This window comes from Capra hircus, chromosome 16 (assembly GCF_001704415.2).
Source record: "Capra hircus breed San Clemente chromosome 16, ASM170441v1, whole genome shotgun sequence".
Lineage (NCBI taxonomy): Eukaryota > Metazoa > Chordata > Mammalia > Artiodactyla > Bovidae > Capra > Capra hircus.
This window is the reverse complement of record NC_030823.1, coordinates 56,713,373-56,739,755: the sequence shown is the minus strand read 5'-3', so window position 1 is coordinate 56,739,755 and position 26,383 is coordinate 56,713,373. Positions and strand designations below refer to the sequence as shown.

At 45.1% G+C, this 26,383-nt stretch overlaps 1 protein-coding gene across 2 annotated transcripts in view; it reads left to right on the top strand.

The window, feature by feature from the left end:
• ASTN1 (astrotactin 1) overlaps positions 1-26,383 on the top strand; it is a 359,173-nt gene that overhangs the window by 220,688 nt on the left and 112,102 nt on the right. For both annotated transcript variants that reach the window (XM_018060633.1, XM_018060632.1), the window contains exons 9-11: positions 18,348-18,422; positions 24,981-25,118; positions 25,629-25,779. In XM_018060633.1, coding sequence (XP_017916122.1) covers positions 18,348-18,422; positions 24,981-25,118; positions 25,629-25,779 — 364 coding nt within the window. The remainder of the gene's footprint in view (positions 1-18,347; positions 18,423-24,980; positions 25,119-25,628; positions 25,780-26,383) is intronic.

Here is a 26,383-nt window from a genome sequence, read left to right as displayed (position 1 = left end):
TTTTACCCCGTGGGGTGTATGTATTTCCTAGGGTGGCCATACCGAGTGCCCCAGACTGGGTGGTTGAAAACAGTAGAAACACATGGCCTCCTAGTTCTGGAGGCCAGAAGCCTGAAATCAAGGTGTTTGCAGGGCCATGCTCCCCCTGAAGATTATTTCTTGCCTCTTCCAGCTTCTCCCTAGCCCTAGATGTTCCTTCACTTGCCGCTACATTCCTCCAGTCTCTCTCTCTCTCTACACAGTGTTATCTGTGTGTGTCTATGTCTTCACCTAGTCACCTTCTAAAAGCATCAATCTCATTAGAGTAGGGACCCACTTTACTCCTGTGCGACCTCATGTTAACTGATCACATCTGCAAGGACCTAATTTTCAAATAAGGTAACATCTTGCACACCTGAGGATTAGGGCTTTAATATAACTTTTTGTTGGGACACAATTCTACCCATAATACAACGTATTAATAAGCCATTGATTTATCAGATTCTTTCATTAGATTGTGGGTCCTTTTGGAGAAGAGCTAAATCTTGCTTGACTTTATTTTCCCAATGATGGGTATAGTGTTTGACACATAGTAAATCCTTAGTAATTGTTGGCTGTCTGCATAAACAAAGAAACACGTATGTTAATTTTCCTTCTAACAAACATCTCAGTTCATCAAGGTCTTCTAATTCTTCTCTACTTTAGGTGATTCCCAGCAAGGCCACTCTTTAATAGCATTATATTTTAAAAGCATCGCATCATTAAGTTTTTGAACTCTGAAGTTCTCCACAGCCTCCCAGCTTCTCCTTGCCCCACTCTAACCTCCCAAAGACTCTTTGACTTCTTTTTTCAATATCCATCAAATCCATTGTCTCTTTCCTGGCTCCAGGCAGCCTAGACCCCAAGCGAAGTCATCCCTGTCCTTATATTCTGTCTCTCTTTCCTGGCCCCTTCCAGCCTTTATGAGAGCTTTCTATTTGCTTCTCTGCTGCTCCACATCTTAGAGCTGGAGAGAATCCTGGAGAAACCTGCTAATGGGTGTTCTTTCTGTAATTCCAACCAGGGACTCACAGCAGCATCGAGTCTTCTGATTCATCCCTTGTCATTAGCTGAAAACCTTTCCCTCTCCTCGAGTACTCAGTTCTGTCCCAGACCCTGGCTCTCAGCTCCTAGCCTCAGACCTGACTTAGCAAAATCAGAGCTGTGTGGCACAGGCTCCCTTTCCTTCCTTCTATTTACTTTCAGTCTGTCCTCGTCTTTACCCTGCCTCACTCCTGTCTTTGAAATGGCTGTGTTCTTCTCAGTGCTAAAGCTAAATTCCCCACCTTAATCCATCATTCCAACTCTTCTTACTTTCTAGACACCTTTGCTGTCCAATCAACTATTTGTTGCATCATTTGTATCCAGACACCTTCTGTCCTTTATTCAAATGTCAAATGATCCCTTGACCTTACTATTGCTCCCTTTTATTTTTCTCATTTACTTTCACTACCCAAATTTCTTCAGGAAAATATCTACATATTTTGTCTCTGCTTTTATTGTCAGTTAATTTCTTCATGAAGACTGTTGATGCGGGTGTTATAATTATTACCTTGAAACTCTGCTTGGTGATTCTTTTATTTTTCCTCTCTCTAATACACACACCACACACACACACATGCTTGCTTATTTATAATCATCAAAATCATTCGTTAATTTTTTTTTTCTTGAGAGTTTACTGTGTGTTGGGTTCTGCTAAGAACTGAATGTACCATTGGGGAGGGAGGTAGGAGGGGGGTCCAGGATGGGGAACACATGAACACCCATGTCTGACTCATGTCAATATATGGCAAATCCCACTACAATATTGTAACTTAATTAGCCTCCAGTTAAAATAAATAAATAATATTTTTTTAATTAATGCAGATATCATGAGGAGTAGACTTGCAAGGCTCCTGCCCTCAAGGTATAAACAGTCTGATGAGGATGGCACTAGAACAAACAAGAAAACAAACTCAAAACAGAGTACTTATGGGTTGTGAAAATACCGCTGGGAAAAGAACCGGCTAACAGAGAACCACTGAAGTGAGGGGAGGAGATGGGTAACTTGAAATCTGAGGTCTCTGCGGCTGTGTTCCCATTGAAACTGAGAGATGAGAAAGCAGCAGCCAGTTGAGGATGAGGTACAAGGCTTTGTAGGACTAGCATATCCTGGATGGTCTCCTGGGTTGAGAAAAGCCTGGCCCCTGTAGGAACCGTCAGTGTCCAGGACTCTGGTGTAACAAACAGGGAGAGAGGCCGTGGAAGAAGCTAGTGAGGTAGGGAAGGGTCAGGGGCGCCCTGAGGGGCCAATCAGGAATTTAAAGGGTGAGACAGGATCAGATTTGTATGCAAAGATCTCCCCCAGCGGTTAAGCCTCACCTTCTCAGACAGGCTCTCCTCAAGCATACACACCCAAGGCCACACTCCTTTCTTCGGAGCACTCGCATCAACTGTGATGACTATATCTTCATTAGTATAAACTCATGATGCAAAACCTCACCATCTTCACTTCTGTTCACCTCTGTACCCCCAGAACACAGAACTTGGCCCGTGCTGACTGCTGAGCACATATATGCTGAGCAGATGAATGAATGAATGATTCTACCTCATCAGTCTTCTGTGCTATTTTCGACAGTGTAACCTCGCTGAGGCTCAGCGATCTTATCTATTAATATGAAATAGAAGTAAATGGGGATAGTAAATGATCGATCAGTCGCTTGTTATTATCAGTACTCGCTCTGCTCCTCCCACGGCCCCTGTTTTCACTCCCATTCTCTTTCTGTATTTCCTTTTCTTTTAAATGCCAGCCCTGCTTATCTCACTGCCTACTCCACATCTCGCCAGATGCTCTCAGTTAAAACTCAGTCTTTTCCCTCCCACCTCCTCATCTCTGCTTGGGAGTGCAGACGTGTCCTCATCTCATTAACCCTTCCAGCCAGTGCAGCCCAACAACTCCCCTTTGTCCCCCGTAGCATCAGGGAGAACGATGTTCACGGAGGTTGTTGCAAGGGCTTTGGCATCTGAGATCACTGAGCTGGAGCCTAGACTCTGCCAAGCGTTAGCTGTGGGACATTGCCACATGTTATTTATCTTTGCTAAGCCTCACTTTCCCCATCTATCAAATGGGAATGCTATAGGCTTCTCTAATGGTTCAGCAGTAAAGAAGCCGCATGCCAATGTTGGAGACCCAGATTCGATCTCTGGGTCGGGAAGATCCCCTAGAAAAGGAAATGGCAACCCATTCTTGCCTGGGAAATCCCATGCACAGAGGAACCTGGCAGGCTACATACAGTCCACGGGGTCACAAGAGTCAGATTCAACTTAGCGACTAAACCACCAAACCTTAGTGCCTATATCTCAAAAGTTTTTATGAGAATTAAGTGAAATGATAAATATAAAGCCCTTGGCTCATTGACTGCCAGTAAATGTTCAGTAAATGATGATTTTTACTTGCTTTATCATAAAAATTGACAAACCAAATATTATGGATTGTTTACCATCATTCTTACACCATTTGACCATGATCCCAGACAGGGACCTGCCTTTCATCTGTGTGTCTCAGCACTCCCCATTACATCTGGCTCATCAGAGGTGCTGAATCACTGCTCGAGGAATGACTCACTTCATTAATGAAGTCCTTGATGACAGAGAATATGTATTAAATCATTTCTGTGTCCCTTGATGGTGTTTAGCAATGCAATTGGTTAATTCATATTTTTCAAGTAAATAAAGGAATGAGTGAATGAGGGATTGAATTAATAATGAAATTTGCTAAGTAACACGTTGAATGGAAGCAAATTAGTAGATATGAAAGGACTTTGGAGAAAGGGTAAAAGCGCTGTACTCATACTAAAGACAAGTCCTTGGTGGCTATTGTGATTCTCCCCTGGTTCCCTGGCTTATTTACATTGTCGGTTTCCCTTCACATAAAATCACAGGAATGGAGGAAGCTGTCTCCTCCTGTATATCCTCTGCCTCTCATCTGTCACCCTCCTTTCGTGCTAGCGTTGTTCACTCTCCTACCTCCTCACTGAAATTGAAGGGGTGCATCTGTGGAGGAGGAGGGAGGCCCAGGTTTGCACCCTTCTCTTACCGTTAGGTCACACTCCACAGCAAGTCAGTGTTGAGTCGATTTTCTTGTGCAGAGATGGATTTGCACAGATCCATCACTAAGCTCCTGTCCTGTGCATTTGTGAGCAAAGATGGGTGTCTAGCGGTATCTGGTGCAGGCTTTGCCTGTAGGCAGGAGTAGGAGAGACTAACAGGCTTTCAGGAGGATTGAACTTGAGACCCTGGCTGCATTAGCCCAGAGTGAGAAATCAACCGAGCCTGCAGATACAGAGTCCAGAGAAAAATAAGGAAGGAAACTTACATTTAGAAAGTGACAACTGTATGTCAGTCATTGTCCTGAAACTATGTTTATTCATTTATTCTTCTACAGCCCTAGAAGAAACAGGCAGGTACTATTACCACAATTTCACAGGGAAAGAAAGTGAGGGCTGAAAAGGGTAAGTATCTGGTCAGTTTCACACCGCTGGCAAGGAGCTGAAGTCCAGACCTTGGACTTGAAGGGGGATCTGACTCCAGAGCCCACCCACAAAATCTGAGCCTTTTAGGGTAATTTATGTGAACGACTGAAGGCCCAGGTGTGTCTGCAGGAGACTCTGCTGGCAGGGGCTCCTCTCCCCGGTCTGCTCTCAATGTCCATAGAAACTGCCAGGGGGTTAATAGAGGTGGCAGAGAGCAACTCTGAGTCCTACCAGCCATCTGACCACCCCTCGCTCGGCCCCCAAAGGAAGTGTTGCAGTAGTTGTGGCAAGGTGTGTGAGTTTGTGAATGAGTGTGTGTGTCATGTACACAGACACTTGTATGTATGCATGCGTGCATGTATGTATGGGGGTGTATCTGTATCTGTGAGTGAATTTATAAACGTATGAAAATCTCAATGCTGTATGTGCTATGCTGTGCTTAGTAGCTCAGTCATGTCCGGCTTTGTGACCCCATAGACTGTATCCCGCCAGGCCCTTCTATCCACGGTGATTCTCCAGGCAAGAATACTGGAGTGGGTTGCCATGCCCTCCTCCAGGGGATCTTCCCGACCCAGGGATTGAACCTATGTCTTTTATGTCTCCTGCATTGTCAGGCAACTTTTTTACTACTAGCCCCACCTGGGAAGCCCATTATGTTAATAATACCTAGTAATAAACTATTAGGAGTGGACCATCTCAAGTAGGATCTGGCAGCTTTATGGGAGGGGGGTGTTTATCCTGGGACAGCATTGTGGGATGATCCAAAATTCAAAGTCTTACATGCAGCTGGTGAAATAAGTGTCCCAAGCCCAGGGGTCGAACCCAGGTCTCCCGCATCAAAGGCAGATTCTTTACTATCTGAGCCACCAGGGAAAGACATGAATACTGGAGTGGGTAGCCTATTCCCTTCTCCAGGGGATCTTCCCAACCCAGGAATAGAACCGGGGTCTCCTGCAATGCAGGTGGATTCTTTACCGGCTGAGCTACCAGGGAAGCCACAATTTTGTATAATTCTGTTTTAATGAAAGTGGCCCACTGAAATCAAAATGACAATTAAAAAAAAAACACGAATATACACCTTATATAATTATAATGAAATTTGGGATATCTTAATTCATCAATAAAGGGAATAGGAAGGAACTCAATATGCTTTGTCCCTCATTATTATTCAGAAATTTAAAATATGGATTCCAGTGAATCCTTAGTCTAGATTGTAATTTCTGTTTTTATGGCAATCATGTTGTATAGAAAACCAAACTCATTTGTAAAGATTGACAGAGAGTGTGAGTGTACATATGTTAGGTCCGCAATTCTCAAGCTATTGTGTGCATTAGAACCAGCTGCCTAACTTTTAAAAAATACTGATGCCTGGCCCCACCCTAGATAGGTGGATGGGAGCAACTAAAGTTTAAGAAGCATTGTGCCCACGTGTGGTGTGAGTCTGATGTACCACAGAGTTTGGGAACCATTATGCCAGACAGCACTTATGAGAGATGCAGGGATAAATGAGATTAAGTAGCTATAAGCAGTGCAAGGACACCCAAAGAGGAAGACAGGTGACTTTAATACCACATGGTACGTCACAGACTGTCCAATGAAAACACAGGCAAAGGAGCAGGTAATTCTTGGACATTATAGATAACATTTGCCCTCACCGGCACCTAGAAGCCAGCGGTGGGCAAGCCAGGTCAAAACACAGACAACATCCTGGTCTGTAGACCTGACGCTAGTTTTGTACATTTTCTCAGTAGCTCTATGCCCATGGTGGTGAGAAGAGGCAAGGCATAGGGCAAAGTGCGGGCTCTGTGATCCATGATAACACTCACCTGTGCCCTTGCTGGCTGAGTGGCCTTAGGCAACTGACTTAGCCATGCTCAACCTTGGAAACCTGAGCGTAATAACTATACAGCTGTGTAGCTCCCCGGGTAGTAGTGAAAGCGTGTGCTGATGTGTGTGCAGCACTGAACGTGTGCCTGCTTGGCACGAATGTCAGCTACTATTTCCAACTTTTTTCTGACCCACTCAAGATTTTCTCCTTCTGCTTTATATAATCTTTGATCTCAGAATATACAAGGGAACTGCAAGTCTCTAGGCCAGCTTTCCCCAACTGAGGACATATGGACTCAGCCTTCTAGGATGCTCCCTGAGTCTGCTGAAGCAGATGCTTATCCTTTCTCCCCATAAGGCAAGTGACAGGAATCAAGTTACAATGTCTTCTGCAAACCTGGGGCCCATGCCCATGTTTCCTCACTGCTGTAATTCTCTGACATGCTTTGTGTTGACAAGAAAGGTTAAGTGTGGATTCTGTATTTATATGTACAGTATCTGTGTGTATATGGGTGTATGGGTTTCCTTGGTGGTTCAGATGATAAAGAATCTGCCTGCAGTGCGGGAGACCCATGTTCTATCCCTGGGTCAGAGAGATCCCCTGGAGAAGGAGATGGCTACTCACTCCAGTATTCATGCCTGGAGAATTCCACGGACAGAAGAACCTGGTAGGCTACCGTCCATGGGGTCTCATTAGCATTCTACAGAGTATATTAGCATTCTACAATGAACAAAACCAATAGGTTATAGAATATAAAGAAGGATGTAAGGCCCTGACTCATGTGATTATGGAGGCTGATAAGTCCCAAGGTTTGCAGTCAGCAATCAGGAGACCCAGGAGACCTAATAGGGTAGTTGCATATGAGTCCAGAGACCTGAGATCTAGCAGAAGTGAATGGTGTAGTCCTAGTTGGCTCAAGACCCAGGAAAAATCAGTGTTTAACTTTGAGCTCAAAGGCAGAAAAATTGGATGTCTCAGTTTGAAGCCATCAGGCAGAAGGCATTCTCTCTTACTTTGGGGAGGGTGAGTCTTCTAATCCTATTCAGACCTTCAGCTGATTGGATGAAGCCCACCCAGATTGTGGAGGGCCATCTGCTTTACTCAGTCTACCAATTCAAATGTTAATCCCATTCAAACATCCTCACCCCAATACACAGAATAATGTGTGACCAAATATCTAGGCACCCTGTAGCCCAGTCAAGTGGGCTCATAAAATTAACCATCATGCTGTGTGTATTTGTCTTCACTGCCACTTTTGAGGGTCAAGGTTGTATTCCTGAATTCCAGAATTTGGGGGGAAAGTCACAACATGTGTTTGTTATTGTGATTTTCAAATTCATTTTATATACTTCAAAATTTCTTGAGCAGAAAGCCTCTTCAAGTTTTAGAACCTACATTCCAAACAAGATGTGAGTAATAACAGCCTACATTTATTCAGGACTTACTATATCCAAGGTTATTATAAGTTTTTACAGATATTAGATTGCTTCAGTTCAGTTCAGTTCAGTCGCTCAGTCATGTCCGACTCTTTGCGACCCCATGAATCGCAGCACGCCAAGCCTCCCTGTCCATCGCCAACTCCCAGAGTTCACTCAGACTCACGTCCATCGAGTCAGTAATGCCATCCAGCCATCTCATCCTCGGTCGTCCCCTTCTCCTCCTGCCCCCAATCCCTCCCAGCATCAGAGTCTTTTCCAGTGAGTCAACTCTTCGCATGAGGTGGCCAAAGTACTGGAGTTTCAGCTTCAGCATCATTCCCTCCAAAGAAAGCCCAGGGCTGATTGCTTAATCCTGTTCAATTGGTGAGGTGGGTACTATTATTTGTTGAGGCAGTCCCAGTGTGGGTTGGAAAAGAATTTCCAGACATAGCATATTACAGAAAGGAGTGAGTTTATTAAGAACAAAAAGCAGATATAAAGTGGGCATTGTGAGCACAGTGGGCCAACCTCCTGAAGGACCAGGGAGAGCTGACAGTTTTCGTGGGTTAGTAACCAATTTTTATAGCCTCAAGATAGAGAAAATACCTGCTGGAAGGTTGGTGTTAGGTGATTGGTCGGGGCGCTATAGGGTTTACTGGAGTGGGCATCTTTGCCTAATTGGAAGTCAGGAAGATTGTTAGTGATGATCAGCAAGGGTTTTGGCAAGATTACAAAGAGGCTCAGTCAGCTTCGGAGGTGACCTTGGTTCTGGACTCTGCTTCTGTGGCCTTGGTGCACTGCCTTGCACCTGTGGCTTTGGGGCAGGACTCAACATTGTTGTCCCATTTTATGTGTGAGAAAACTGAGCCACCGAGAGGCAGGATCTATGTCAGGTTTTCACCATTCTATCTTTAAATGAGATAACATGTTAAACATACACAAGCACACGTATCAATTCAGTTCAGTTCAGTTCAGTCACTCAGTCACGTCCGACTCTTTGCAACCCCATGGACTGCAGCACGCCAGGCCTCCCTGCCCATCACCAACTCCTGGAAGTTACTCAAACTCACGTATGCAAAACTCAAGCACACGTATGCAAAAGAGCAAATATTGCAAAAGTAAGGTTGATTAAAAATGAAAAATCAAAGATTGTTAAGTGTCTGAAATGTATACACAGTTTGGTCAGCAGCATAAAGTTACATATGCTCAACTCAGGATCCCCACTCTGCATCTGAAGAAACAGAGGCTCTAAGGTAGTCTCACTTGCTTGAGGTCCTAATAGCAGAAGGAGGTTGAACTTGTAACTTCCATCTAGGGCTTCTCCCCTTAGATCTCGTTGCTTGGAGTCCAGGGGTGCGTCAAGAAGGGATAATTCTAGACAGGAGCAGAAGCTATTTCTGCCTAATTACTGGAAGGAGGGGCAAGTACTGGGCACAGGAGCGGGTGGGTGGGTGGATATGGTGGGGCCAGCTTTTAATCTGACTGCCTCTGTTTTCCCAGTTATGTAGGAAGCAGACCATTAGCTGAGGGCGAGGATGGGGGAGGAGGTTTTGGAGGTGTAAGGAGAAAAATAAGGTATGAGATAATGATCTTGAGAGTGGGAGGGAGAAGAGACAGGGAAGATGTGGTTTGATCGGTAGGCAGTATGCAGAGCCCACTTGAGGTCAGTGGTGTAGGATTTAAAGGGAGACCAATCAGCATGGTTGCCAGCAACATTCATTTGTGCAGACACAGAAATGGAAGCCACGGGGTCACTGGGTTTAACCAGTGTTGGAGTGTTTCAGACAAGTATGATGAAGCAATGGAGGGCGAGAGAGTTGAGGTTCCTTGAAAGGGTGATTACAATAATGGATCACAGAATTTAATTTGAGTAAAGAGGAAAGAGGGTACGTGAGGTGGGTGAGGGTCAATAAAATGGTAGTTAGATGTATGGATTTTAAGACTCAGATGGATAGAAAATATTCTGCGGATATAGGAGGGATGAACTGGGAGGGCAGGAAGTGATGGTCAGATACTGGGATTCTTGAAGCTGTGACCAAGGAGAGGTTGCAGATATTGGCAATCTAGGCTATGATCATGGGAGTGAGAGTGGGGGGACAGGATCGTTTGAGGAGAAAAGTCAAGGCAGTGAATGGTTTGAGAATTGGAAAGATCGTTTTAATGGCTTCTGAAGTCAACAAAAATTATGAAGGGAGCCACCCTCTAAACTGTGGAGGGAAGGTGGGGGTGGGGTGGTGTTGGCATGACTAGGGCGGCAAGAGGAGGAAGTGGATAGGGTCGTCTGATGGCAAAAGTCAATGACCTTAACCAAAGACATGAGGTTAGTAAGTTGCAGTGGCAGGTTTTAACCCTACTCAGTCTGGCTCCACGGTCACACTCCAGCTGCTTTGCTAGTTACTGACAAGTATGTTATTTTTCTGCATGAAAAAACCTCTAAGTAAACTCATTTACCCATTAATAGGTAATAAATAATGAATAAAATCACACCAATATTTCATTTTTCTTTACATGAGATTTACATACTTAAAGATAACACAGTTGGAAAAGACAGCCTGTCATCACACTTTATGTTTAAAATGTAATGTTAGACATGGATTTTCTATTTACCAAATGGGAATGTTAATTATAATGAACAATAATATTTACTGAGTTTGTTCAGTGTGGCCAGCACTGTGTGAAGTCTATAGATGCTCACTTAACAGCTCTAGGTGCTATTTTATCCTCATTTTTATAGCTTTAGAAACCAAGACTGAAAAAAATTAAGTCTTATCTGACAGTGGACTGCCTCATGCAGGATCTGTCCAGCCCGAAACCTCATTTGCAGTGTGGCCTGGTTCATTACCAAGTACCTGCTGTGTGATGGTTCCACGGTGGATAGTGAGGATGTGGCAAAGATGATGGTAGTCTTTTATATCTGATGAGGGGACCATATTAACTAAATACATAACTCATTGATTATATTTATAGGTTCTATAAAGGAAAGTGCAGGGTGTGCTTTATATTGCAAGGGAACATAACCCAGTCTTGGAGGGGAAGGTCTATTTTGGGAAGTAATTTTTAGGCTAGAATTAAAGAATAGTGTAAGTTATCCAAACAAATGAGAGAGGAAAACAATTCCAGGTAAAGAAACAACATCTGCAAAGGCCTTCAGGCCCTCAAGTGTCCTGTAAGAACACTAGTCATCATTATTCTTATCATTTAACTTCTGATAAAGGGCTTCCCTGTGACTCAGAGGATAAAGTGTCTGCCTGCAACGCAGGAGACCCAGGTTCAATCCCTGGATCAGGAAGATACCCTGGAGAAGGAAATGGCACCCCACTCCATATTCTTGCCTAGAGAATCCCATGGACAGAGGAGCCTGGTGGGCTACAGTCCACGGGGTCGCAAAGAGTTGGATACAACTGAGCGACTTCACACACTCACACTCATAGCTTTACCAGATATCTGAGAAATCAGCCATTCCAGCTCTTATTCCTCCCAGAACTGGTGCCGATGTGAAGACAGTGGCACATAATAATCTCATGTTATCATCATGGTAAATTGAGGTGTGGAATGTTTCACCCAACTGCATAGCTGGAAAACTCATTTTTACCAATTTTTTCTTCACCTTTTCTCCTGGATATCTCTCAAACTACCTTTGCCCAGAAACTTTTTAAAAAAATAAACCTCTATTCTCTTTGTTTCAATGTTCCTTCCTTGCAAATGCATTTACTATCTAAGAACAGGAATACTTTTCTCCCTCACATTGCATGTGGATATGACAACCTGTACCAGAATCCCAAAGTGTTGTGACTGGCTGGGGGGAAACTTGAAACCATGCTTCCACTGGAAATCTAGCCTAGTGTGGGCCAGAAGCAAGCTTAAAAGGATGTGCTTTCACTGAACTATGAATACATTATTTTCATCTGTAAAATGATCTCTTTAAGGATAGGTAGAAGAATATATGAGTTCAGAAGAAGCTCCTTGTTTTTAAAAGTCCATCGTGAAATGCCTTTTTCATCATTGCCTCCAGGTGAAATATTCTTTCCATACACTGAACTGTGTGCGCACACACATACATAGGTATATACATACATGTATTCTCTCTCACACTCTCTATCCCCTCACCTGTTTTATGTCTGTTTATTATCATCTATCTATCTATCATCTGTATCTCTCTTCCTCGTTCATTCCCAGGTGCTAAGTCTTAAGTCCTCCACAAGGAAACCCATCACCAGACAATGCTCACCAGAAACTTTCAAGTTCCCTTCCCAAGGTGCCACTGTTAGGTGGAAAGCTGGGGGGTGGTTTAATCCCTAAGTCGGGTCTGACTCTTGCGACCTCATGGACTGTAGCCTGCCAGGATCCTATGTCCATAGGATTTTCCAGGCAAGAATACTGGAGGGGATTGCCATTTCCTTCTCCAGGGGACCTTCCTGACTCAGGGATCGAACCTGGGTCTCCTGCACTGCAGGCAGATTCTTTACCAAGTGAGCTACCAGGGAAGCCTGGAAGGCTGGGACTAGCATTTAATCAAGAAGCAAATTTTGAAATACTCTTATCCAGAGCAGGAGTGGTCCCTTTCTGCCCTAGGAGAACAGATGTGAAGGGATTATCCCATCGGTCTGGCCATGCTGGATTCCACTCATGCAATTGGGTCTAGGCTGCGTGGTGGAAGGAATGCCCAAGCCACCAGTCAAGCCAAGTCAAGGCCACGACCAACTTCTGGGCTAACCAGAGAAAAACTAAAGGAAAAAACCCTGTGATAGCTGATATGTCTTGGGAAAGAGGAGCAAGAATTGAGGAGAGAAACTGAAAGCTTAGAAATTTCTAGTGCTTAATGAAACCTCTGTATAAACTGTTTAGTATTATGTGAGACAGGGCAGAGAAGAAAAGGCAAAGATGAGATTACGAATAGCTCTCAGCCTGTCCAGTTTGCACATGTGTCCCAGTGGCTGATGTCTTGCTGTGACAGTGGGGCTTCTCTGTGGTGCAGATTATGTTTCTGCTCAGGGTAGTGGACCCCAGATGGCTCCTGTGCTGGCCTGAGAGGCCCCTGAATCTGGGCCATCTGTAGCTGCCCACCATGGAGGACCATCTTCAGGGTCTTGATTTGTCAGACTGGCGATATTGACAAACAAGCTCTATTCTGACTTCCAATTCTGCTAATTTTCCTAAACCAAGATGTAACTGAGTTGCCCAGTGCAAGACAGAGAATATTGCAGGCCACATTACCTAAGCTGGAGTCAAAAGGCTCAGGTTTTCTTCCAATTATGGTGTTCAGTCCCCTACCCCGCATCTGGCCTGACGCTATCCTTGGGCTCCGAGGTGGATACTCTTTCCACAAAACTAATGTTGGCGTAGTCTGTTCTGTAATGCCACTCATTTCTGGTGGGAGGCCGAGCTCTTGCCACCACGAGCAGATGGAACCTGAGCTGGAAACGATTGTTTTGTTTGACACTCGCCGTCCTCCCGGCTCTAGCCCTGGAAATCAAATGAGAGTTGAAGCTGTTTAGATGCCTTTGCGTCCCTGGCCCCAGAGACTGGTCTGGGTTCCTCATCTGATCTGAGATAGATCTAGCAGTTCTTCCATGGATTATTGTTTCCGTGGATGGGCAGTGTCTCTCTGTGGCCTGAGCTTGTAAAGACATGAGTTGGAGCTATGAGAGGCCAAGTCTCCACCGCGTGCGTGAGCCATTTTGAAACAATGGTCTGATAGAGTGAGAAACACAGAAGAGGGACAAATACTAGGGCCTCTAGACCTGTTGCCAGGCATCCCTGTGGCAGCTTCCATCTGAGCCTGGAGATGGGTATGTGTCTTGGGCTCACATGCAGAAAGCCCAAGGCAAAGGCCTCTTCCTCTTTCAGTTGGTCTCAGGTAACTCAGCTCTAAGTGTTTTCGGCACTTTTAGGTCTAGCTCTTCATCACTTAGGGATTCCCAGGTGGCTCAGTGGTAAAGAATCTGCCTGCTGATGCAGGAGAGTCAGAAGACTTGGGTTCGATCCCTGAGTCAATAAGGTCCCCTAGAGGAGGAAATGGCAACCCACTCCAGTATTCTTGCTGGAAAAATCCCATGGACAGACGAGCCTGGCAGGCTACAGTCTGTGAGGCTGCAAAGGTCGGACATGACTGAGTACACATACTTCATCACTTCACCTAGTCTTTTCCTAGGAGGCCCCCTGTGGCCTCTCCACTCACATGCATCAGGCTCCCCTCTGCTACCCCACCACGCACCACCAACACACCCGGCACCCAGGGTGAGTGATCTGCGGCTGCCAGGACCACTTAGCTTATCTGCTCCGGTCCCATTTCTCTTCCTTTTTACTCATTCCGTGCTATTTGTCTGGGCGTGCGTGTGTTTCTTCAGAAAGACTGTAGATTCCTTTGAGAGCAAGAATCTCTTTATGCCAGCTCCCGTTGCCTAGTATCACAGTTCACACACAATAGGCCCTCCATAAATATTTGCTAAATAAATCAAATAAGAATCCCCATCTCCCTGACAGATCATCCCTGACTCATGGGAAGGAAAGAAGTCAATTCTCTTTTCCTTCCTCGCTGAAGCAATTTGCAGACTCACTGACTTCTCTTCCCTCTCACAGTGTGCCCTTCTCCTCTCTGCATCTCAGGTCAGTGCTGTAGAGTCCCTGTGAAGTGGGGCCCCGGTGGGAGGTGGGAGCCGGGTTTGTCTCCCACACGCATCATTGGCTCCTCTCCAGACAACACAAATACATTTACAAGCTGAGTTACAGCCTGGTGTGGTACTGTGTTTGCCTCTGAAGGGAAGACACCGCTTCCTCATTAAAAGCTTGGGAATCTCCTTTTTGTAGTATTTATATTGGATTCAGGTAACTAGTACATTTCACTTATGGAACAGCTGTTTGTATGGCACTCACTGAATGCCGGACGCTGTTCAGAACACTTTAATCATAGTAACTAGTTCCACCTCATGACAGCCTTGCCAGGTTGATAAAGTTATTACTCTCAGCCTCATTTCACAGATGAGGAAATGGGGACACAGAGTGATTAAGGGACTTGGTCAAGGTCACACAGCAATTGATCGCTAAGCTGGAATTGGAGTAGGCAGGCCAGAACCCATGTCCTACCCACTGTGTCCTGCTGCCTGTCCCTGTGACCAGGGTGGGGTCCAGATGGTGCATCTGAGTTGCCTTCCTTGACACCCAGGACTCTTGAGAGCAGGAAGTCTCTTTGCCCTATCTGACTGCACGTCACCATGTGCTTAATCAGTGTTTCTGAGCTCACTGATTCTTTACCTATGGCTTGAAAACAGGTTTATTTATATTATTCTATGTAGTTAATTGTCCACACTGTAATCAATGCTAGTCTAAAATTTGGCTCCTCAAAATATATTTTCAAACAACCAAGGAATCATGCCAAGAATTAACGCTAATTACACACTATACCCATTTTGAGTACTGGAGATAACTTGAAGGCAAAACGTGTGTTGCATAAAATTATTCAACGGATAGTAAATAAAATATGATTTTGTCCAAAGGAGAGATAAAGTTGCAGGTCCCTTTTCTCTTTTGGAAATTCACAAAATACCTAGTGCCTTCTCTAGGTATCTAGGATCAGATGGGACATTTTTTTCCTCCTAATTTTTAGTCTTTTTCTTGAATTAGTATTTTTTTAGTTGCTCTTAAGCCACACTTACTGTTCAGCAAAAAAGAATCAGATTCAAACCCCACTCTGTGGGTTTACCTCCAATGAACAAAACAAACATGAAAAACACACATGGGCTATTTATTTGATGCAGGGGTTATTCATAGTATGGTGTTGGAATACCTTTTGGAGCCAATTCTAGTTGCCTCTGGGTATTTCTAAGTTGAATTCCAGGAATAAAGTGTTTATAAATAGTGAGCATAGAAAAGGAGTGCACTCCTCCCTGCCACTCCTTTATAGAGACCCAGCGGCCCCACTCTGCAGCTACCAACTCCTTCAAGTAGTTAGCTGGTTAGCTACTGGTTAGCTGGTTGGGTTAAGTTGGGGTCTCAACCCTATCAGACCCAACACCCTATTTTATGACAAATTTAACTTTTTTTTAATAATCTGTAAATGAAATCATATATAATAAAGTCTAAATATATAAAAATTTAAAATAATATGAAGTGGTAACAGTAATTAAAAGAGAAGTGATAATAAATAATTTATAGTAATGTAGCTATTTTAATGTATAAATTCTCTGCAGTATTACAATAGGAGAAATAAAGTCGACAGACGTTTGCACCTGATGTAGAGTCCCCGTAATACAAAATGTGAAGTAATATGTGATACACAATGTATATAAGAGCAATTAGGCTGATATAGACATGCTGTATTGGTGACTCAAAGACCATGAGCAACACTGCAAACGATGTGATTGTCCAAAATTATGAACAAATCTTGGTAAAATTTCCAAGTAATCTTGTATAATCGTCTCTTAATTTACATGGTAGTTATACACCTAGACAGTTCATCTTATATTAAAACAGTACACGCTGCTTTGTGCTTGTGGGTAAATGGAGTTAGCATCTAGGCTGAGATAATAATAAGCAGGTTTTTACCTATGCAAATGTGCAGCAAGACATTCAAAAGTTTGCAGGGCCTGGGGGAAATTTTTGTCATGCAGGGCTGTCCTGAACACTGCATGCCTGCAATACAGGAGACCCTGGGTCGATTCCTGGGTCAGGAGATCCACTGAATCAGGAAGATCTTGGGTCAGGAAGATCTCCTGGAGAAGGGATAGGCTACCCATTCCGGTATTCTTGGGCTTTCCTTATGCCTCAGCTGGGAAAGAATCTGTCTACAATGTGGGAGACCTGGGTTTGATCCCTGGGTTGGGAAGATCCCCTGGAGAAGGGATAGGCTACCCACTCCTGTTGTCAATGGTGTCAACAATAGAGGGCATTTAGGGAAACTTTAGGGCAGTCGTCTTTGAATGACACAATGACTGCAGGATATTACTGGCATTTAGTGCGTGAAAGTCGCTCAGTAGTGTCCGACTCTTTGCAGAGATAGATAGGCTACCCACTCCAGTATTCTGGCCTAGAGAATTCCATGGACTGTATAGTCCATGGGGTTGCAAAGAGTCGGACACTACTGAGCGACTTTCACGCACTAAATGCCAGTAATATCCTGCAGTCATTGTGTCATTCAAAGACGACTGCCCTAAAGTTTCCCTAAATGCCCTCTATTGTTGACACCATTGACAACAACTGGGTTAATTCCTAGTGCTGGATTTAGTCCCAAATAATTATGTCAATTTATTCTCCTGACTTTCTGTAGTCCTTGAAAGCCAAAGACATGTCTGCAGTAACATCCTCAGTAGTTAGGTTATTGGGTTGGTGTGATTGGTTATACATGGAGACTGTACATTCTGTGAGAGCAAGGGCCCAGTTCACTCTGTGAGTACCATAGCTCTTATCCACATGAGGCTGGGCTTTATAAGTCTTCCTTGAAGGAGTAAATAATTTGGAAGTTGGACATCTGGGTTAGCAAAGAGATATATGCTGCTGAAAAGAAATAGTTTTGGTAGTTTCAAGTATACGCAGCATCCAAATGCTAGGGTGCGTGTGCCTGCTCACTTGCTCAGTGTTTGAACCCTTCTCTCTTAGTCTCCTGCATTTGGCATATGAGTTCTTTACTACAAGCTCCACCTTGGAAGTCCGCTCACTAGAGAGACTGGTGAAAAGAAAGTGTTAGTCGCTCAGTCGTGTCTAACTCTTTGCAACCCCATGGACTATAGCCCACCAGGCTCCTCCTTCCATGAGCTTTCCCAGGCAAGAATGCTGGACTGGGTTGCCATTTCCTTCTCCAGGGGATTGTCCCAACCCAGAGATTGAGTCTCCCACATTGCATGCAGATTCTTTACTGTCTGAGCCACCAGGGAAGGTAGTTAAGTCTTTTTCAAAAATACCATGGTTGTTTCTGGTTGAATGAGTGACATGGTAATGATTGAAACCATCTAGAACCTGTCAAAAACCCAGGACCTTTAAGTCATTTTGAGGGAGAGGGAGCATGATGAGAGCCCCGCGTCAGCTATGGCTTTGGCCTAAAAGGTTTGTTTCATCTTCGTGGTGTCTATGAAGCCATTATTAACAAGCCTGTTTTTACAAGTGATAAAATTAGACTCAACAAGGCAAATAATCACCTAAAGGCAAACAGCTGACTCAACAGCAGAACAGAGTTTGAACCCAGAACTGTCTGATTCCAGAGGCTTTGTCTTTCCAAGAAATCATACTCGCCCTCTTTCTTCAGTGAGACAAAGCTAAGGGTCTGTCAAATCTATATCTGCTGCTAAGTCACCGAAGGGCCGTAAATTCTGGCTATGACATTATTATAATTTTTCTCTCTATGGAGTTCCAATTGTCATGTCTATTAAATTCCACTTTCCTGGTAGGTCAGTGATTTTTGGATTGATACTGTTCTTAATTGAGTTCCAGCATTCTATGTCTTGTGAACTCACAATAGTGGGAACCAGACTAGGTCCCCTCTGTCTTTGGGTCTCAAGTACCTTGACGTGGTACTAGGCACAGAGTGGACATTCAGGGAATGTTTGTTGATTGACTTTAATTGTGTGCTGTTTCTGCTTTCAGGCCTTGGCCTTACACAATATTTCAGCGAGGCTTTGACCTGGTTTTGGGAGAACAGCCTTCTGATAAAATATTCAGGTAAGTGGTTGTCTAGGGATGTGCTTATGTAGGGATGTGTAGGTCCCATGTCCCGCTTCCCACTGAACTTTCTTTCCTAGTGGTAATTTTTAAAATGGGAAACACATGTAGTCATTCTACCCTCCCAGTAAGAGGAACCCTTGCCCCACTTCATCCAGTGACAGCGTGGAGTGTGTGGAGGATGAATGGATTCTGTTGAGGTCCTGGCTTGCTTCCTTGCCTGCTCTGGAACCCCACTCTTGGAACCCCCAGATTCCACACTTGTGAAACAGAACTTCGTCGCATGCCAGGCTCTATTGTTGTGAAGAATACATGAGATAATGTGGGGAAAGCCCCCGGCAAGGAAACTGGCAAAGAACAAGGAATTAATGTTAGTTTTTGCCTCTCCATTTTGCATCTAATTTGCACCTTCCGCATAAAGCCTCAAGTTGTTTAGAACGAATCCCTCCCACCCCTACCTCTGCCCTTTCTCAGCCATTCTTCATTATTATTTTCTTTAATCTACCACCTTCCTCATCGAATTGGATGTTTCCAGTCTCTCCCAAATTTCTACCTACGTATTAGACAAGTCAGCAGGCAGAGGAAGAATTTGGGTGCCAGCCGTGAACTATGGGATTTTCATAAAGTCTAATTCCCACCAGACCTTAGCTGGAACACAAGTCTATCTCCAGGCTAAGACTGTATCTTCCATTTATTCTGTGAGTCTATTTTTCACTTAATGTGCATCTGCTGAGTACCCAGTAAGTGCCAGAGATTGTGCTCGTGCTGCCCGTGTGGAATGAGTGCACCTCCCTTCATGAACAAGTCCTCTGGGAGAGGCGTAAATAGTCCTGCCCAAGTGTCTGATGTCAGAGGAGGCAGTAAGCTACTGCATGGCGTGTTAGAGGAATGACGCGCAAAGAGAAAACTCGCTTCCTGTTCACTGCAGTCAGAGGGTGTGTACAGTCTTGCCTATTCCCTGCCCCAGCCCCCACTCTCAGCCAGTCCCAGCCTTGATGCTAATCTTTCTCCTGTATTTGCCTCCTCGAGCTGGCTCCTCTGCCTCAGCTTCTCCTGCTCCTTCTTTCTGTCTGGGAGAGACTGGGCTTGGCCACCACCACGCTCTCCTAAAGTGCTTTCTAGCTGGCAGTCCAGATTCACAGAAGCGCTTTCTCCCAGAGCCTTTCCTGCCCTTTTCTCTTCCGAGTGTCTCTCCTGGGACAGGCTGGGTTATATTAATGGCCTTGGCCGCAGGCGGCTTTTGAAGATTTGTTCTACAAGAGATGTCAGCTGTATTCCTTAGACTATGACTCAAGCATTTAAACTTTCCAACAATGATTTATTATTGGGCAGACTTTTTTTTCCCCTCCCTTTTTCCTACCGCTTGTCTGTTGGGACCTTCGAAAGGTGATAAAGATAAGGCAGATGGGGAGTCTGGTGGGGGTTGATTAACATGGATGAGTTCCCACTCCCCTAAAAGTCAGAAAAACTAGGGGCTCCACGAAATTGCTGTTGGAGAACCTGCACAAAAATCGTGTTCCTATTCCCACAAGCACCATCTGTTCAAGTTTGTTAGGTACCAACTGGATGTGATACCCACTTACGACAGAGAGAGTCAGTTATGTGGTTTGACCCATGCGGTCAACTATCTCAGAAGTCGGTGGGTTAATCCATAAGTGATTAATCATTTTGATCCTTAACATGACAGTAACTAAGCTCTCAGATGAGAACATTGGGTCATGATCTCCTTATTTCAGATACTTAGAATTTTAATCAGAACCTTCTGTGATCTGAGTAAACCAACTACCAGTGGCCACTCTGGAAAATTCTGTGATCTGGTCAGTGACTATAATTTCTTAAAGGAGCTAAATAACTATTTACTTGGTACTCTGTTCACTTATGATGTAGAATCTTGACAGATAGACCTTATATATGATATAGAGTCTCGGTGGGGCCAGGGCATGAATGTTTTGTAAAAGTACCATGGTAATTCCAGTCTGTACCTGGGATTGATAAACACTGCCCTGAAGCTTCTCTAATCCATTGCATCAATCCACAAGACTTTCTACCTCCAAATTTCTATATGTGCTGACTTTAATATGTATTTGTCAATTATTTATTTCATGTTTATTTTTAATTTGTGTATTTGCTTCTCCAATGAAATGGTTGTCATCCTGAAGGGAGGGATGTACCCATTACGGTTTTAAATATTTAATATCTAGCACACCATTTTGAACAAGCATGTGTACACTCAGTCACTCAGTCGTGTCTGATTCTTTGCAACCCCATGGACTGTAGCCTGCCAGGCTGCTCTGTCCATGGAATTTTCCAGGCAAGAATACTGGGGTGGGTTGCCATTTCCTACTCCAGGGGATCTTCCCAAGCCAGGAATAAGAACCACGTTTCTTGTGTCTCCTGTATTGGCAGGTGGATTCTTTACCACTGAGCCACCTGGGAAGCCGTTTGAACATATAGGTGGTGGTTGAGTCACTGAGTCATGTCTGACTCTTGCGACCCCATGGACTGTAGCCTACCAGGCTCCTCTGTCCATGGGATTCTCCAGTCAAAAATGCTGGAGTGGGTTGCCATTTCCTTCTCCAGGGGATCTTCCTGACCCAGGAATTGAACCCAGGTTTTCTGCAATGCAGGCAGATTCTTTACCAACTGAGCTACAAAGGAGGCCCTTTGAGCAAGGAGGTTTTCAGTAAATATTTGTAGATGATCATTTCAAGTATTTCCTAATCAGATTGAGAAAAGACCTTGAAACCTAACCTTGGTAATCTGTAATCCCAAAGAATGCCTTGGGAGGGGTCCAAGCTAGACTCACAGGGTCCAGGGGAACCCTGAACCTCCAAGATGAGTCTCCTCAGACAACTTTCCTGGTGCTGAAGATGGTCTTTCTATGGTAGCTAGGATCACTGCATTCCACTAGACTCTCTGGTGGCAGAGATGAGTACAGACCAAATTTCTCTCTCAAAGACCATCCTCCCAAGTGTGTACTTGCATCCTTTGGAATAAGACCTCCTTCTGATATGGCCTGCTCTCGGAAAGGGTGGAGATGCCAGGCTAAGAGCGACTTTTCAGTTTTCCCACATTCTGTTTCATGCCAAGCCACAGCGAGAGCACAGGCTTATTCCGTCCAGTGCTTTCTGGCAAACATTTGCTTCTGGACAGAAATTTCAAGCACCCGTTCAACAGGGCCATGTGCAGGGCTCAGTCCACAGCTGAGCCATCAACTGTGCTGGTCACCACCAGCTGTCATGCAAGAAGACCCAACCTGGGAAAGCATTCCAGATGTTCACCCAACTTCTGTTTGGTGGCTTTTTGAAGTCCTTCCTGCCAAATCCACATGGATGAGGGACATATGAGATTTTAGAAAGCAGCTTTTCTCTGACAGTTTGTTCTATATTTGGATTTTGGAGTCACTCAGTAGATTTTGCAGATAAAAGAAAACTTCAGAATTTCATAGGCATGAGCCAACATGGGCTGGAAAGCGGCTGTGAGCAACACTTGAGAATCAGGCTATCGCCCGTCTTTCCCACTTAAGGAGAGGTGACCTTGGGAGGTTGCTAAACTTTTTAAAATATTAGTCGTCGCCTTGGTAGAATGGGAGCAAATGACTAATCTCAGGACAGCAGTGAGGATAAATGACACAGTCCTACAGAGCACCTGCTTTAGAAAGTTCTCAGTAAACGTTAGTCTCTACCCACACCTGACCTTGCTTCACCTACAGGACTTCTTCACCTTGACCCTACCAGAGAGTGGAGGTTTTCTTATTAACTTGGTAGAGTGTCATGTTTCAGAAGCTGCTGTGCATTGAGGAAGATCTTTATCCTATCAAATCCAGATCCATCTCAACCATTAAATGTATTCAAACCCAGCCATTAACCCATATCCTATTTTAAATGAACAAGAATTTCCACCACCGCCTCTATCTTTAAATTGGGAAATTGGGATTATATCCACTAGCAGCCTGTTCAAACTAAAGAACATAACTAAATCTCCTGTTGATCAGTCAGTAAATATTCAATGAGTGACCTTCCTGGGTCAGAAATTATGTTTGGCAGCGGGGAATACAAAGATGACAAAGAACTGTCCTCTGCCATCCAAGAGAGAATGTTTGTATGAATGGTGATGGACATGTGAAAAAGTGGGTATAGATCAGCATCTCTGGGTGATAAGGTACCACGTGCAGAAGAGAGTCCCTTACTCAGCCTAAGAGTGTGAAGGCCCTGGAGAGCTTTCAGGAAGAGGTGGGGCCTTCAGTTCAATTCAGTTCAGTCGCTCAATCGTGTCCGACTCTTTGCAACCCCATGAATCGCTGCACGCCAGGCCTCCCTGTCCATCACCAACTCCCGGAGTTCACTCAGACTCACGTCCATTGAGTCTGTGATGCCATCCAGCCATCTCATCCTGGGTCGTCCCCTTCTTCTCCTGCCCCCAATCCCTCCCAGCATCAGTCTTTTCCAATGAGTCAACTCTTCGCATGAGGTGGCCAAAGTACTGGAGTTTCAGCTTCAGCATCATTCCCTCCAAAGAAATCCCAGGGCTGATCTCCTTTGGCCTTAACTGAGTCTTAAAATGAGTCTGGAAAAGGAAAGGAAAGAAAATTCAGAAAGAAGGAGTATTAAGAGCAAAGGCAAAGAGATGAGAAAATCAGGACAACTTCAGGAGCCATAGTCCAACTGCATTGTAGGAACAGAAAGTTTGAAGCGATTTTGGTGAAAGAAGCCACTGGAGACTGACATCTTGGAGATGTGGACTGAGTTCTGAGGGTCTAAAGGAAAGGGTTAGTTGCTGAGTCACGTCAGGCTCTTTATGACCCCTCCAGGCCCCTTTGCGCATGGAATTCTCCAGGCAAGAGTACTGGAGTGGGTTGCCATGCCCTCCTCCAGGGGATCTTCCAACCCAGGACTGAACCCAGGTCTCCTGCACACACGCACACACCCACCAAATGCCCTCTCCGAGCATGTGTGTGTGTGTATAGGAGGTGTGTGTGTGTGTGTGTGTGTGTGTGTGTTTGTGAAGGAGCTGGCATGCCTTCACCTTAACCAGGCACAGTTTCACAGAAGAGTTGGGTGGTGGGTCTCCTCTTTCGTCCCCCTGGTAATGAGCTTCCCTCACCTGGTGCAGACAGCTCCCTGCACAGACATCACACCCCACTCCCCCATTGCCTCTGGTTCCCATGCATAGGGAGAACTGAGTGCCTCCTTCAGGGCAAACGCGTCTCTGCTATTTCAGTGCCGCCTAATGCAGAGGTGCCCCCACAGGTCAGAGAAGTAGGGCCCTGAGAGTTGGGCCGGGAATCAGGCCAACCCCAGTCCTGCCCCAAACCCACGTGCTAGGTGCTTTTGCCCCCCACCCACCCTGGGCCCTTGCTTTCTCTTCTTTCAGCTCCTCTGCTACCCAGGTCTGTCCTTCAGGGAGTGGATGAAGAAGCATGGGGCTTAGTTACTAAGTAACTCATGAGCCTTGGTCCGCGGGGATTCTCTGTGGCCCACCTCTTGGGCAGGGCTACATGTCTCAGAAAAGATCTCACGTCATCAGTCTGCTTTCCTAGCATCTCAGGCAACCTGGAGTGGCAGGGCGTGGGGGCCGGTGGAGAGAGAGGAGCGTCTGGGTTAGGGGAGAGAGAGGAGTGGGCCTGCAGTGGTGCTCAGCGCCCAGCATGCTAATGCAGCCGGTGCTGGTTCTTTTTAATTGTACGCATCCTTCCATTGTTCCACCCTCCGCATTAAGTGCAAAGGGGACGCCAGACTGCCACAGCCTCATGATATCCCACCCACACTGGCTTTTATCCCAGGGACTATTTTTGACTGTGAACACAGAGCATTTGAATGCCTTTGAAATCAAATGAATGAATAAATAAACAAATACTCTCTCATGGTTTCCTTAAGCTCTCCCGTGAAATGCTGATTGATTCCTTTATTCCTTTTAGCCCTTGTTATAGGGGAAAAAAAAAGCTTCCTTGCCTCCGGAGGGTTAGCGCCATTAGCTAGGGGTGTGGGTAGAGAGAGAGCAGAGAATACATCTAGGCTTACCTTGTTCATCTTCTTCTCTCCCCTTGGGAGGCTCCTGGCTTCAATTGTTTCGCTCCCATCTCACAGAAGCCAGAAAAAGGGAGTTTTCTTCTTTCCTTTCCTTGGTAGGGTTCCTCCAGGCACAGAGAAAAGCATCGCTACCAGTGTGGGTGTGCAATTTGAGGGATGGGAATGGTGGGAGGCAGGTATGTCTTTTCAATTAAAATGCTTCCAGTTATATCTGACTTAAGATCGGGGAAGCCCAGCTTCAAATCTGAAGGAAACTGGAACTCGATGGACTATGGTTTGAAGAAGAGACACTTTTAACAGCTGGCGAGTGGATGACACGTTGAGTTCTCTAATGGTCTAGATGCGTGAGCAGGGGTCAGCCTCTCTGCCTCCATCAGACTCAATTATCTCATCCATAAAATGGGAATACGCTCTCCTTTTTGGAGAGGACTACAAGGGTTGAGAAGGAAGCAGCTGGAGTTAGGGTGCCAGGTCCTCTGGTGGTGTTTGTCCCCCAGCCTTAACCAGGTGGTGTTGGGTGTCCCTGCAGATTCACCTACACCCTTGGGGAGGGCATGTGGCTGCCACTCAGCAAAAGCTTTGTGATTCCACCAGCTGAACTGGCCATCAACCCATCAGCAAAGTGCAAGACAGACATGACGGTGATGGAAGATGCTGTGGAGGTCCGGTGAGTCCAGCCTCGGGGCCCCGAGGCGCGCACTGGGTTTGGGAGGCTGGGTGAGAAACTACCCGAAGGTCCCGAGCACTGGGAGAGGAATCAAGCTGGAAGGAGAAGCTGGCAGGCTGCCTTCAGCTTCCCCAGACGCAGTGCCAATGTCTACTCTATCTGGGTCAATATTGCACACCCCGAGGCTCATGCACCGAGAGAGGACATAAAATGAGAGTTTGTAAGCACTTCCTACGGCCCCTCAGGACTGACAGGCAATAAAATGTTAATTTCTTTGCCTGAGTTTAGACCTCCTTCTTTGACCAGGTGTTACTGCCTTGGCTTGCTTCCCAGAGATGGAAAACGTCCATAATTTGTTAGTTCAAGGCTCCAAGTCTGGTTGATCTTTAATATTTGTAAGAGAGAGTGAGACATGATCTGGTCGGGCAGACAGAAATGTGGGATGTGAAGCTACCTGTTGTACCTGGCGTCCCCTGACCTCCTCCCACCTCCTGCCGCTTCTTCCCACAGAGAGGAGTTGATGACCTCGTCCTCCTTCGACAGCCTGGAGGTCCTCTTAGACTCGTTTGGACCAGTCCGTGATTGCAGCAAGGACAATGGGGGCTGCAGTAAGAACTTCCGCTGCATCTCAGATCGCAAACTGGATTCCACCGGCTGCGTGGTACGTCTGCCCTGTCGAGCTTATAATTTCAGAAAGTGGGGCCACAGGATAAGATACAATGAAGATAGAGGTGGAAACATAGCGTGAGTAAAACAGAGGGTCAAGAGTGATTCCTCCCTAGCTTTAACTACTGTCTAGTCTATGTTCCGAATTTTCTTTGGACAGAGCTAAGGAGCTAATTACCAGCCATTGACTCTAGAGGTATTTATGCAGCACCTACTGTGTGTGCTGTAACTATCCAAGGAAAATGTCATGAACTGTGTAGCATGGTTCTTTCTTTCTTAATATCTTGCACTCTAGTTGGTGAGTGATATCCTCAAACAATTTGAGAACTAATTAGCTGCTCAATGGTAAAATATTGACTCCAGTGGGAAATAGAATGTATTTACTACAATAGGAAATTCTGGAAGACGCCTACCTTTGTTTAGAGTCAAATTACATTGACTGTAATAGGAAATTTTAGAAGATACCTACCTAAGTCCAGAAGGATAAAAGAAGTAAGTTATGCCAGGAATGGCAGAGAAACAATAAAAATACATCCCCTTTGAAACTATGGCAGTGAACTCTTGCTTCACCAAAGGCGGTTTCCTACTTTATCGGTTCT